This window comes from Colossoma macropomum, unplaced genomic scaffold (genome assembly GCF_904425465.1).
Source record: "Colossoma macropomum unplaced genomic scaffold, Colossoma_macropomum, whole genome shotgun sequence".
NCBI lineage: Eukaryota > Metazoa > Chordata > Actinopteri > Characiformes > Serrasalmidae > Colossoma > Colossoma macropomum.
The window spans coordinates 19,910,282-19,925,668 of record NW_023494805.1 but is presented as its reverse complement, the minus strand read 5'-3'; the positions used below and the strand labels follow the sequence as shown (position 1 = coordinate 19,925,668).

Below are 15,387 nucleotides of genomic sequence, written 5' to 3'. Positions count from 1 at the left end.
AGTAAATAATGGTACACGGCTTTTCTGTCAACAGAAAACTGGAACTAAACTTTAAATATTAAACAGAATATAAATTACATATGAACACATCTTTTTTGCTTGGCATGACAAACCATTAATGGGGACTGCAACAAAATAATTGAGTATATAATAAATATAGACAGATGACAAAAAGAAGAACCTGAATAAATAAGTGGAGAAACACAATGAGTGCAGATGCTTCCAAACAGTTATACTGTATGATACAATTCAGCAATTAACATTCTACCATACTATGTGGCATGTATAAAAATGCTGATCAGGTCAAGGTGACCTCGATTTTGAATCAAGATGGCAAGAGCAAAAGATCTGAGTGACTCTGAAGGAGGTTCATTATTGAGACATACATGGCAGGAGTTTCATAAAGACTGAACAGGACTCAATATGAACAAATCACAAAAGTGATATCTGTATTTAGATCTGTGGGAAAGACATCAGTAAATAGGTTTGGAAATTCTGGTTGAACATGCACATTCAATGACTGATGCTTGTGCATTAGTGTAACATGTAAGGAAAAACAGAAGAGTTGTTTTTCAGATCACAGAGAATGTCAGTACAGGACATAATCAGACTGTCAGCAAGAACAGTCCATCCACAACTTCATAGAGAGGGATATTATAGTAAAGTTACAGTGCATAAACCCCTAAGATGAATACATATTAAGAGTTCAGTGGTGGAAAAAGTGAGCTGGTCAGAAGAGTCATCATTCACCATATTCTCCACAAGTAGGTGAGTGCATGTGTGGCATATACTATGAGAACAGTACAGGCCTGAAAACCTGACACCTACTGAATGGTTTCTTGAGTACGGGAAGGCACGGGCCTTTACTGTCACCACATCACTGTCACCTTTGGGAGACCGTGGCACTGATGTGTTAGGCAGTGATCGCCACCACCATCATTAAAGCACCAGTGGAGGTAAAATCTTTTGGAAGAATGATGCTCAATGCCTATAGTTTCAGGGACTTGTAGAATCTATGTCAAGGCACACTGAAGCTCTTTCAGAAGCTCATGGTGGCCCAACACCTTTCTAAGACACCTTTTTTTCTTTGTCACCCGTCTGTACATATACTAGTATAAATCAGTGTCATGGTGCCAGTTATGACTGATGCGAGTACTCTGAAAGAGAAAGTAGATTTTTTAAATTGTAGCAAATTTCCTGGAGTAAAACAGAGTTTTGGAGCAAGAACTGAAACTGAGTAATCTAGTGCACACACACATGCACACATGCACACGCAATTTCAGGCAATTTTACCACGTCTTGTTATTGAGGAAACATCTTCTCGGCTAAATCCTCATAATGTCATTCTGCGATCTCTTAAGCATCAGTGGATATGAAAGCAATTTAGCAAGGCTGTAATCATGAGATTAGCTACAGAAGGAGACTCTCAAAACATTGACAGCTACAGCAGGCCTCACAATGACTCTCGTTTCCTCTCGCTGCATGCCTTGAGACGCAATTACTCAGAAAACAGGAAATTAATGCATCTCACTACCAAATGTCTGCAATTTCTATAATACTTGGAACAGTAAAAATTGCCATACGATTCTTCACAGAACGAATCTGTGACTAACAATCCTTCATTGTGGATTATGCTGCGATCTCTGTATCCAATTACGCTGAAGTTGGCCTAATACATGGACATTAAATTACGGAAACACAATTTAACCGTTTCTGAAGAAAATTAGCTAATCTGTGTCATGCGTTTGTGGATGCTATGAAGATCGCATTTCAATGGCTCCATGGTTGGAACAATGAGAAGAAAGTGCCATATGGGCATGTGGAGTTGAGCCCCCTTTTTCTGTTAAGCACCTTGACTGAATTGATCATGCAAAGAGGCTGAGAAGGGGGAGAAGCTCCTAATTGAATGAGATGTAGCAGCAGCACTTCAAGCTGAGGCAAGCAAGAGAAAGCGGACACTGTACTTGATGCCGGGGGGTGGTGGAGCAAGTCAAATTCCCACATGTAGGTGTAAATTACCATTGGTTCAGACAGCCAGCACGATCAAGGAATTACCCAACACGGCAGAGGAGGCCTGTCCTATTGATCGGTCTGAGGAGATGTTTGTAAACTGGCAATAACACCCCCACACTTTCCGCTCCGCCGCCAGGGAGGGCTTTGACCTCCAAAAGCAATTTCTATAGATCAGCTTGCACTCAGTAGGCCTTCACCTGATTCTGTGAGGCTGGTAACCCGAGATCCAGCCCACGGCCGGCCTAATGCACTCTATGGATTGTGGTGCTGTCTGGACCGCATAGGTAGGAGAGGATCAGGGTGGTTGGCAGAGTGATGGGGTGATGCAACCACTGCTACATTTGCTATACCACACTAGAGGTATATTAACGTTAGCTGATCCCGCCTGGCCCTTAGGTAACCTCTACAGCAGCCAACACTGACCAGAAGACATGACAGGGAACTGGGAGCATTCACAGGTCAACGCTAACACGACTGATGTATATGAGGAGAAAAAACAACCATCTGAAAGGCCTGGTAAAACTACATAATGACCTGAGATGAAGTCTTAGATCTGGATTTGTTTGTTGAGCTATAATCATCGACCAGTTCAGTGTTGTTTCACTCTTTAAGGAACATGCTGAAGAGGGTTTATCTTCTGCTGACTTTACAGTTCATCTAGCATTACTTTATGGGCATTAAGAACTTTCTGTGGCAGTACAGAGTCAGCACAGAATGAATCAGATTTAACAATTCGTCTGAGATATTTCTTATATCTCATATCCTCTGACAGCTATATTGCAGAACTATGTGAGATTTACTAAGTGAAGAAATGGTCTTAAGAGTAGTAGAGTAGTAGTAGCCCTGTCCCCTAAAGAAGGGCTTGTTAATTAGTTTTGTGAGTTCAGATCACGCCTTCAACATGCAGCGGTAGTATGAGGGAATACTGATTGAGGGAGGGGAAAGAACTCTGAAAACTTGGCAGGAGTTCTGGGCAGCTTCTGCCTGTAGCTAGAAGGCCATACCCTTGGAAGAAGGAGGGGTTTCAGGCATGCTCCTCCCCCTGAACTTCAGTTATAACTACATAAGAACTTGGATCAGGTTTATAAAAGCAGTGGAGCAGCAAAACGTTCAGGGAAGGGAATTCCATGACCGGGGACAGGAACAACTATCCTGACATAACCTCACTCATTCAATCTTACTACAGTAAGAAGCTAAAGGGTGACAAACACACAAAAAACCCAACTTGCATGGTCTTGTCAATAATCCTAATGATGTTATCATTCATTATTAGCAACAGTAGCATCATATGTGGGTATAAGCAAATAAATAAATAAATAAATAATTAATTAATTAAGGGCCCATGATTAGCAGCAGTGGACCTGGGAATAAGGCCAGAACAGGATAGCTGGTACAGGTGTACAATCATTTAATTACTGTCAAATGTAGTTTACAAACGGGTAAGACAAGTACCATTTCCAAGAATTATACAAGGACACAAATCAGCTCACACAATCATTTTGTGCAGTTTTTCATCTCTGGGGCAGAACCTTATTTTCTGGCAAAAAGAGAGAGAGAGAGAAAAAGAGAGTGACTTTATCCTTTCTGACCAAGAACCCATGATAGGTTTAATGATTAGCTTTATGCCGCCTTGCCTCCTATCAGGATTACATAACTTCAAATGCTCATTTGTACAGATGGGTTTATTTACAGAAATGAAGAACTGGGGGGTGGGGAGAGGGAGCAGACAGGTGGTATTACCATTGTTCTCTGAGGTAACTGTGCAAACAAGAAAAGAAAAACAAAAACAAAATACTTGAAAAGAAAGTTATTTCCAAAGAAACATTTGACTGTTTATTGTTGTATTCGGATCAGCAATGAACTTTGTTTTCTTGATTTTTTTTTTTCTTGCTTACATCAATACAGAAAAATCACAGAATACATAGTTGTACAAATACAAAAACACACCATTCCTCATTCCTGGAGAGAGCTTAGGGACCAGGCCATCTGTCAATTCAAATAAACCCATCTTCTTGTGAGAGGGAAAAAAAATAAAAGCATTTTCATCTGTGTTGTGTCCAGAACAATCTGAACATATCCCAGTAACAAGCATGTCAAAACAATTCTTTTTCACATGTTCACATGAGCCTATCTCTGAGAGGAAGAACAGAAGCGCACCTGCTTAGGTGCCTGGATGTACCAAATTTACACCTAATGAAATGAAGATGAATGAGCTACTTTAATCCTCTGAGAGAGTTTTGCCTGTTTTTTGTTATTGGAAGAGTTTATCAGGGTAATTAAGGGAAAATGAAAGCCAGTCTTTCCATTTCACACAAAAAAGCAAAGAAAAAAAATACTCTCCCTTGCTTTAGATTTGAATCTACAGTTTATACTGTATATTTGAGTGGAAAAAAATGTACAGCCTAAATCTTTAAAGCCTAGTTTGAGTAGTTCTTATTAATATTACTTAAATTTCTTCCTGTACAATGAAATACAACTTTAACCTCAAGACAACAACATCTGTTTAAAAATACAGAGGGTTTTCTTTTTCAAGATTGAAACATAAGCCCCTCCCACTCCCACCCAAACACCACCCCAACTAAAATTGGACTTTATTAATATATACTTCTGTGTGTGTGTTGAGTTTTGTCATGTCTTTTTTCCCTTTTTTGAGTGTGTGTGCGTTGTGTTTGTGTATACAAGTGTATTTTCTATGTCATTTACTCACAACACTGTAAACATACATAGACTATATTACATGTGCTTGCACTGGTTCATCGAATTTGGTTGACTTCACTAGAACACCACAAAAGAAGTGTAAGTTGGGGGGGAGAGAAAAGAAAACACAAGACATATCCCTGGGGGGGGGGAGGTTGGAGGTCCAGCAGGTGCTTGTTGAGGTTGGTTGTTGGGAACGAAAGCTGGAGAGTTAACTATTATTTGTTTATTCATTTAGTTTTTTTTTTTGTAAGTTAGTCTCTGCCAGGGTGGAGTTCCAGCCAGAGACAAGCTCAGTGGCCTTGCTGAGGGACGTCCCACACACACACGCGTTCACATACACACAGCTGCAGCAGGAGTGGAACAGGTGAGGCACGCTCCTTCATTGTGGTAAGGAAGAGGTGGTGTCGTCCTTCCAGAGAAAATGTGACTGGACAGGAACATATGGCTTAGACCCGCACCATACATGGATCACCACTAGGGAGCAGTGTCACAGGTCCGCCGAGGAGAGAGAGAAGCTTTGCGCTCGGGCTTTAGGGAGGGAATGCTAAGTCCATTTGCAGTCCCCATGGAGTCCACCGCTACATCAGAGGTTCGCCTTTAATATCAGTGTGAGCCTGGTCTGCCTCTCTCAGTCGTTGGGGGTAGGGTGGGGGTAGGGTGGGGGAAGGGGGGGGGCAAGGGTGGTGGGGAAAAACAGAAGTCCACCAGAGCAAAAATGGAGTTTGAAAAAGGAAAGGGGGAAATGCAGGCATCAACCAGGTAGTTCACAAATAAACACGTCGAAGGTCTCCTGGTGAAGTGATGGTGTTGCACTGTGGGCAGAGTTTTTTGTTTCCCTGTTGAATAAAAAGAAAGAAAAAAAAGGGAGACAGCCTGGTCAGTTTATTGTCCTTGACATAAAACAAAATGGGTGGAAAATGGCAAAGAAAGTGGCAAAACAGCATGTGTATCAGGCCTGAAAGCTCCCGATCAGGCCATGTGAAGCTGTTCTGTTCCTCAACCTGTTATTTTTGGCCATATTACCAAGGCTTAATGTGGATCACTCCAAAATCTTTTGTAATATGGGGAGAGTGTATGCAAATGTACAGGCTGAATGCCGTAGCATTAGAGTCAGCTAAGAAAGTCTGAACCGTTAATAAACGGTGTTACAAAAAGCATACTGGAAAACACGTGTGCAGAGTGAAGTTTGCTAAGCCCAATAGAGGTAAACTGCTATATTCTTCCTGTCAGACAGAAACAGAAATTCCTCATTTAGTGTGCTGTTACTAGAAATAGAGGGAACGGAGAAAAGGGATGGACGTGCAGACAGTGGCATAACTATGAGGAATTTCTGTACCACTGTTGATAATCTCCATGCAGAGCCTTCACACACCTCTGCCACAGAGCCACTGTGCACACACACGGCCTGTCTTGAACTCAAACACTAACACACACAGCACTAGGACAGACACAAGCTCACTTCAGAAGAGAAGGAGCAGGAGTTTCTGCCCCAGACAAGAGAACACACAGCTGTGAGCAAATACAGGCGTCTGGGAACTGGGGATGCCAGTACATAAACTTCGGACTCTCTCTCTCTCTGTCAGAAATGTCTCTCTCTCTGGTCAGTAATGTTAACATTCTCCCTCAGACAGTAGGTGACTAAATAATACAGCATGACATCCTAACTAGTGCTGTAGTCTAGAGGTCTGATATCCGACCTGAGCCCAACAGGGTCCAACAAAATACTGGTTTCTAGGCGATATCCGGGCCAATTTTTCATTTATTATTCTACTCAGTTTTGGGTCTGATGTGCATTTTCTAATGAGTGGTTTGTCATGTAGTAGGTATGCTTTCAATTTGAAGGATCATGCCTACATAAATTTCGCACACTCATGTACTACAATCCTTGATTTTTTACCGTTTAGTTTGACTGATTCAAAATTTTTCTCACTTATTTTCTAATAATAGACATTATGGAGTCAATACAGTTACAACCTACAAGGCTAGTTAAAATAGCTCTTGGTAGTCACCTCACTATTAGGAACTTCATACAGAGACACACAGAGGAGTGTTTCACTTTTCACTGCTGTAGTACAGACGAAAATGTTTTGTACAGATTTTTTAATTTATTATAGAGGACATCAAAATTCTAAAGCCTGTTCAGAAGTGGACTCCAATCTCCAATGCAATATTTTTACAAGAGAAGGAAAAACGTTCTTTGATGTAACTGCGTTCTTAAGTGAGACTATACAAATCCCAATTCGTTTCTTAGCTGCTATACTTGTGTATAATGTAACTATACCTCTGGTCTTCTTGTACCAGTGCTCATGCAGATCCATATTACTGCTTTGTACTCCAGAAACCTTGTCCAATTACTCCTGGTTCTCTCATCTACTGTATTTCCTTTGTTCAGGTTCGTGAGGGTTACCTGCATTTTACAACAGGCTCCTCCTTCGGCTATGTGCAGGAGCGCTGTCTCTAACCAAATTACACGCATTTACTTTGATCAAGACGCAAGGAGCCCCAGCGTGCTGCTTTTATTGCTGTCTTCAGGCAACAGTTTTAATGCCCACATTAGTAACGAGCCTCTATGGCACACACAATTCTCTGACCAGCCCCCCTCCCCTTTCCCTTCATCAGTGTTGTACATAGAGGGTCTTGTGAAGAGAGGACAGGAAAAAGGCTGATTTAATCTAACACATATTGAAAAAGGGCTGAGGCTGTGAAACATTTATTTATTGCTTCCTCATGTAGCAGCAGAATAGGCTCGGCTTCCCTGAGAGGAGTGGCTGAAAAGAGCTTAGTGCGTAGGAGGACAGACGAAGAGAGGACATATCTATTTGCATGTGTTTGTGTGTGTGTGCATGTGTATATTGAATTGGCTGTATGGGGACTGTAAACGGCAGCAATTTCAAGTCTTGGGATGAAAGGCATGGTGAGAGAGATGTCCAGCAGAGACAGGTAAGAGAAAAGAGAAAAGAGAGAAAAGCTTGGTTACAGATACGTGTTGTCATGTTGCTGTGTGACCAGCTCTGTGTGGAGATGCAGGGTTCTCACCAGAGTCCTAAGCCAGCATTCTTCACAGTGGACATGCCAACACTGGATGGAAGTGAGGGGTGCTGTGTAGGAGTCCTGTTGGGGGGTGAAAAAAAAAAAAACATCTGTTATCCTAAATCTAACAAACACAACAGCAAACACCACACAGATACACAATCACCATACATGCCTAACAAAAACACACCCAAATGAGACGTCACCAGCAGGCAGCAGCAGTAGCACAGCACGCAGGATGGGCAGGCAGTGAAGGGGCACTGCAGGAGTGTGTGCGTGTGTGTATGAGTGTGTGATGATCCAGTGCAGGGTGGGGATGGGCAAGGCGGGTTGAGGTCTGTGGGTAGGGGGCACAGAGAGGCTTACCCTCCGGAGTGGCAGTAGCCTCTTAATCGCGCTGCTGCCTGGGATGAAGCCTCTGTAAAAACAGCAGCCAGAGCCCAGGGGTGGGGCCTCTGCGCCCCCGTGCCTCGCCAGCCCCCCGCCCTTGCCGTCAGGCCCTGTTGGGAATCGTTTCCGCTGCAGGGACACGCAAGAGCGCCACTGAGAACGAGAACGCGCCCACTACAACGCACACACACACCCGAAAAAAGCTAACGCAAGGATGTGGAAGTGGGCAACACAACATACAATGTGAAAGGCAGTGGAGGATGATGGAGGAGAGCTTCTGTTGTGTTTCATAGGGACATTTAGCCGGGACCTTTAGGCACACGTTTATACGTTACTACAGGGTGTAAAAAAATATATGATGCATCGATTTTAAGGTGATGTCTGAGCTGCACTGATTTTGGAATGGTATAATGGTATAATTATGTGCAAATAATGTTCAGTAAAATATTTGCTTGTTTTTGCCCAATAAAAATCTTTGGTTTTTCTCCAATGTAAACCAACCAAAACAAACAAAAAAAAAAAAACATGTCACAGTTCCACTGGTTATATCTGTGCACTCCACGTATTTTTAAAACAATCTCTGAATGGGACCAAAATAATCAAACTGAATCTTAGTTAAGTGTGAAATTTCCTGATGCATGTAAAGTCAGAAATTAACATCCCTTCTAAAGGAGTAAACACATCCCATTTTCACTTGGGCAGAATTACGCATGTGGATCAAGCTGGGAGGCCTGCAACAGCTAATGTGAACAGAAGATGGCAGTAGATCTACACCGATGAATACCACTGGCTCCCTAAATGCAATGTGACTGAGAACATAAAAACTGTAGAACTGGCCTGTAAAGCTCAAAGAAAATTAGAATTGCCCCATGTATAAAATGCACAAAAATGTATATGAACAAAAACAAGCCTAAAAAAAAAAATCCAAATGACGAATTCTCAGGGGTGCAGCAGAGTACAGTACAGTCAACCGGCCTCTACAGAAGGGAACCGCTGCCCTCTGAGGGCATTAATCTACCAGTTTTTTCTTTGTCAAGATGACTTTTGCAGTCATTGTTGCCTGAAGGTCCATGGCAGCGCAAAATCTTTCAGCGTTCATTCTGCGGTCATGCTTTGCTCTCTTTGGTAAAAAAAGCAGAATACCACCACAAAACGTCTACCTACTTGATGTATAATTGCTAGGAAATTATGAGGATGTTCAACATTCATGAAGATGGCATGCAAAACAGGCAAACCAAGGGAGTGCATAAATATGCCATGTGATCATGCAACGTCTTCTTACCATACAGATGAGACACTTGTATCTGTCTCCTCGGAGGATCTGCTTCTCCAGTTCTCGAATACGTGCCTTCAGTGCCTCCAGTGTGGTCCCTGTGGAGTCCTCTGTGATTCTGCAGAGTTACAAAGCTCATGGTCAATCAGGGCATTACATACCACCAAACTAAAATCATATCATAGCTTTTCTGTCACTATGGTACCATGTTTACAGTGATCTAATCATTTTCCTTTTAACTCTACACAACATCAAAATAAAAATTTCAATGCAGACCATTTTGTAAAAATTCTGAAGTTTCGAGAATTTCAAAAAAGGTTTAAAGAACTGGCTGGTTCAGGCATCACTTCTTCACACAGCATGGTGTTTAAGGCAATACTCTAAGAGCGAATTAACCAACCCCATCTGTCCATCTTGAGCCCTCACTAAAGATCCACTGATGAATGCCCAAGGGCTGGTGAATGTACATTTAACACTGTCCGTAGCATATGAACTAGCAATAACTAAATCAATATGGCTGCCATTGATTGTGCAGCACAGTGCTTGGTGAGATGTTTATGGTGATCCGCTCATTTTCCAGCCAGATGGAGCGCTGATCTACAGTATCGATTGGAAGGTGCACCAGCGTTCTCCCAGGCGTTCTCCCCCCGATTAGTGCCTGCCCGTTTCGCCGGCTTTTCCGATAGCACCATTTATTACATGCCTGTGTCCCCCCACAGTGAGAACTCGTCCAATGCACACACGGGCCTCTCAGTAAGCGGGATGTAAATCAGGAAAGGGGTCATTAAGAGGCAGGAAGAGCTGTTTATGGACTGCCAGCTCCCCTATAATGCCAAACGGAGAGAACAATACCCATGCAGACGAAGAATCATAGGCTTCCTCAAGAGCCCGCACTTCAGACTGCGCTGCAACCAGGACAACAGGTGTAGAGATTATGGGAATAATGCATGGTGGGATACTGAATGATAAACTGCTCAGAGAACGTCTTCTATATGCTGTGAATGAAAGTGGGGTGTGCAAAAAGGCAAGCTATTCAGTATGTCAATACGATTCATTAGCAAATACTTTGTGATGAGAACAAAAATAATAGTAATCTACTAATCAACGTATTACCATAAATTCAGTTGAGGGCTTTTGTTTAGCACAAATTGGTTTTAAACACTCCTGCTTTAACTCAGTATTTAGGTTTAGTAGATGTGTTTAAGCAAGACACTGACTAGTCTCACAGGGCCAGCCATGATCTCGAAGCAAGAAGGTCTGGGGACAACAATGAGAAATTTTGGGCTAAAGGTGGGTGGGAAAAATCTGAAGGTAAAATTTCTAAAGTAATCCAACACCTCATGAAGGCATCACGTACAGGGCAACGATGTACGCATAATTTAGCATGGTCAAGAAGTCAGACAAACTCAAATTAAGCATGCAGGTGTGTATCACGTGCAGAAAATCCATTACATTCAGTGAAAACAAACATTAGCTCTTACATGGGAAAAACTGGTCAATTAGCTAACGGCAGCATGTCACAAGGTACTTTTGCTCAAGTTCATGTCTGTAATCTGGACATTAAAAGAGGACGGAACAAACAGAGGAATTTGAGGGTGGTTTTAGAGGTGGCGTACCCTTGCTGGCAGTGGAAAAAACACCAAAGGTTTAACAAGTTGTGCCCATGTGTGTATTCTCACTATGGGACCATGTCTAGCCCATGAGACCAGGAAATCGCTACATTTTGCAGGACTCCTGCCATCTAGGACCAGAACTGGACTAGAATTATCAATCTAATAAAAATCTCCCAAAAGATAAGAATGATGATGAAGTCTAAATATATTGTATCTAGGTTATGTGGGTGAAGATTGAGTTGATGCCTCAGTGTAAGCCTTTCCCCAGTGGCATTCATAGCATAGCTCCCAAAGTCACAAGGGCTGGGTGAAGACCTTGGCCAAGGAGAGCTGGACAAGCTGGACAGACTGCCGGTCAGCTATTTGTAGGCCTACAATCAGCACAGGGACCATAAAGCTTTAAAATCTCTTCTTATTAGTGAGCAGCTTGTAAAAAAGCATTTAGCCTTGATTAGCGTGCTTGCTTATAAAGCAGACAGAGGAGTGTGCATGCACCACGCTCCATGCCCGCTGTTTTCCTTTAACGGCTTCGTAAAACGCCGTGCTGCACTCTGCCATCAGGCCGGCACCAAGTGGAACTTTTCCCCAATAAAGTCCAACCCCACTCACATGCACTGCCATGAATATTCATTGACTAGTGATTTATAGAAAACCACATTCTAAAAGTTATTTAATTCCCTCGGGTAATAAAAGGGGGTTTTAATCTGTCTTTATGTGCAGAGAGTAGATGGAGTGCTGGGCTTTGGTTTACTATAGGTCCACACACCCACACCCACACACACACGAGACAGAGAGGGCAGGATGAGCTCACCCACAGAGGCAGAAAATAATCTACCTGCTGATGAGCGTGCAGTGAGAGAGTTTGGATGGAGACATTAAGCAAGCGTTTAACAGACAACACACACTGAATGAAGCACTGCCAAATTTTACGTAGGCTGATAATGCCTTGATATCGTCTTGGGGAGAGTGACATGGGCTCAGCCAGAGAGTGATGCTGGAAGGACACAAATAACTGCAGAAAGGCTTTGCAATTTGACTGCTGGCTCTTTAGTGCAAAGGCACTGTCTTTGTATCAGCACCAACCAGCTATTGTGGACAGGCACTGTGATTTTCTAGGCAGTGCTTTCTGGTGAGATACTTCTGGGACTGCAGAAGGCCAGCCAAGTATGTGTGGGCCCTTCTGCACATTTTGGTGCTAGTATGTGGACATTTATTTCAATAGAGCTTTTCACAAGGCCACAAATCAGCTCCACACTTCCATAGCTGAAACCACTAGTTTGCAAGCCAAATGAGACAGAGGCAATGTAAAAGTGAAGGGCCAGACAAAACTGAATAAAGGAGAAATCAATGTTCACAGCAAGATATCCATAATGAGCATTACTAACCCGAGAGAAGTACATGTTTAGGTATTTAGGCTCAGGCACAAAGAAGGCATTTAAAGCTGTTTCTCACTCCATTCTCAGTGGTAACCAGAGCGTGGGCCTTGCCTATCAAAGCTGGCCCTTAATGTAACAGGAGGGCTGTCATGGTTCAAGTTTAGCCAGCCATGGGTCTATCTATTACAAGTTCTACAAGTTCCACATAGATGCACGGATGCAATAAATTTTCAGTGAAATCTGACTGGTCACTGTTTCAACTTATGGATGGAGGTGCTGCGCCTCAGTGTCTGTCTTTTTGATTATTCTGAGTAAATCTATCAATCATTACAAGAAAATGCCTGTCAAGCAGGAGCAACCTCCTCATCCCTTTCCATGCATTTTAACTCTCAGTGAAGCTTACGTCACCTTCTTTTTGGCCAGCTTCTTGTAAGAATTTTCCTGTTCCACCTTAAAAGGTGCAGCAGTTAGGACTACATTCTGGCGATTCAGCTTCTTGTTTGAATTTTCCCGTTCCATCTTAAGTGGTGCATGCACAATGCTGTGTGGGCGGTCACTGTGTGAAGAGGTCAAAACAAAATGTGGAGCGGGCCAACATTTTCACAGGGCGGGACTAACATGCACTCACGGCCAGACTGACTATGAAAACAAAAAAACACAGAAGCTCAGATTACAACACAACAAGAGGGAGTGTTCTCATCTCACCATTGCCTTCACATAGAAAATAACTATTTCCTGCTATATTAATGTTAATGTTGTATATATATACAACCTTTAATAACATAACTTAATAACTTAACCTAATAAACTTGATGATAACCTAAAAACATATAGACACCCAGAATCATTGATAAGAAGCACTAAAAGCTATTTGAGTGCTAGTAGTGCTAGCTTGGGGAGAATCTTCAGTCTGTTAGATGTGAGTTACAAGCCAGGTCCATGATAAATTACACAACTGAGCAACATTTGTGCCTTACGTTGGTGTAACACTGCATCCTATGATATTGGACACAGGAAGAAAACCTATACACGGTGGAGGCCTTCTTCAAAGAAAGGTACAGCAGCAAAAAAACAGCAGGAGAAGAGAACAGTCATCAGTCAGAAACTCAGGGAAGATTCAGTTATTTGCAAAGCGGTACAGAAACCTTCTGCATTGTTTCAAGATGAGCAAGACATTTGGCGGTGATAACCAGCATAGGATGCTTAATTTATCTTGTCGTGGAAGAACAGACTGAAGCGGGGCCAGAGATGACCCCTGACCCCTCCAACATCACTAAGCATCCAGTCCAGAGAAAGCATGCTGAATTCATCACGGAGATTTTTTCCTACATCCCTTCCACCATGTAAAGCTACATTCAAGCCTCCTCTCTCCCTCTCACGCCCACCACTTCTGTCTCACATGCACACACACACCCGTTGACCATCCACAATGAATCACTGTAACTAAAGCAGACAAATCTCATTTTCATTGCAGATTGAAAAGCACACGTTCTGCAAACAGTAAAGCGGGGAAATTGTTTTGCGTTTCCCGCTGTAGTGGAATCGTTCAGCTTCTTGTCTGGCCTCTTTAAAGTGCACTAAGATTAAGGCCCTCTGCTTCAGGAAATTGGAAATAAAATCATCGCCTGGCTATACCCATATGTTTGCATCCAGGGCCTGAAGTGAGCTCTTAGGATCTGGAGAACTGTTCCGTAAAAGTAGTGCCAATTACAAAAAAGCCATTACACAAAAAAGTAATGTTTAATCAATACATAATGTATAATATAAACCACAACCCAGAAATACAAGCACCGTATACATTACACTTTGGAATATGCTGCTATTATATTGGAGGGTGTTTAGCTTTTCAAAATATTTTTTAACATAAATTAGCATTTGTTCTTTATTGGTTTGTAATATTTAGAAACCAACAATAGAATATTTAAAAATACTGCAATCATACTGCAATAAAGACTAAACAGGTTTATTTGAAAAACAATATTACACACGTAAGTATTTGGGACAATATCTATAATAGTACTACCTAGAGCTGGGCGATATGGCCAAAAATGTTATCACGATAAACAAAATTCATATCGTTCAATATCGATACATATCGCGATAAATGTAAAATCATTATTTCTTTCAAGTTTGAAGGCTGATTTTTGCTCCTGGGTGGTTAATTGCTGTTTTAAACTATCCTGTATGGTCGGAACACAACAAACACTCAGCAAACAGTGGAACATTTCACAGATCTGTCATGGGAGAGTGGGAGAAAGTGTCTGGTGAGCTGTTTTTACCAGCTGGAAAAGCATGGCTATTTTTGTAATAGTCATAATTTAAGAAAGAAAACAGATTATTTTTAGCTGGTGACGAGCGCTCGGCTACCCCGTTACAAATGACATCACAGTATTCAGACACCAGCTAGCGACGACTGGATTTCTCTATTCAACTGTAGTAGTTTAAGGGGTGAACCTCAATATATCTAACACCAGACAAACGGAGTCCTCTTTTTAGGTATGTTTAAACTGAAAGCGGTGCTTGTGTGTCTTGTTTGATCTACAGTATCATCAATTCTCCATGCTGTGTGAGTGACAGAGCGCTGCTTCAAGTTAGCCAGCTGCTAAAAACAGCTAGCCTGGAAAGCTACCGCTCTCCCGCTCTCCAATGCCTCACAGCTTCCACAGTTTACTTTTGTTTAAATCAGGGCTGTAATTTACATGAACCCACTTCTTTCTTTCACTTTCGTTGCTGGTGAATGCACTAATACTAAAATATGACTGAGCGCTGTAACAGTGCTGTAGTTGTGAGGATTGTGATTGTGATTTAACGCTGCTAAAGCTGGTTAGGATGTTAGGAAAGAGGTGAGTTTGCTGTAGGACAGTATAGTTACACCACTGACCTTGTCACTTACACTCGGTCACAGGAGAACAGATCGCCAGTCGCTCCACTCAAAAAGGGAATGTATAACTCCGCGTTTCTGTTACTAAAGACTCATCTTACTCGTGGCCCC

At 42.2% G+C, this 15,387-nt stretch overlaps 1 protein-coding gene across 8 annotated transcripts in view; it reads right to left on the bottom strand.

Moving 5' to 3' along the window:
* Nucleotides 1-3,404: 3,404 nt before the first annotated feature.
* rnf220a (ring finger protein 220a) overlaps nucleotides 3,405-15,387 on the bottom strand; it is a 143,424-nt gene continuing 131,441 nt past the window's right edge. For 4 of the 8 annotated variants that reach the window (XM_036596486.1, XM_036596490.1, XM_036596485.1 and 1 more), the window contains 4 exons: nucleotides 9,416-9,524; nucleotides 8,110-8,262; nucleotides 7,750-7,824; nucleotides 3,405-5,549 (listed from right to left, as the gene is read on the bottom strand). In XM_036596486.1, coding sequence (XP_036452379.1) covers nucleotides 5,478-5,549; nucleotides 7,750-7,824; nucleotides 8,110-8,262; nucleotides 9,416-9,524 — 409 coding nt within the window. In that variant the 3' untranslated portion in view covers nucleotides 3,405-5,477. The remainder of the gene's footprint in view (nucleotides 5,550-7,749; nucleotides 7,825-8,109; nucleotides 8,263-9,415; nucleotides 9,525-15,387) is intronic. The other 4 variants (XM_036596492.1, XM_036596489.1, XM_036596491.1 and 1 more) reach the window with 1 other exon arrangement.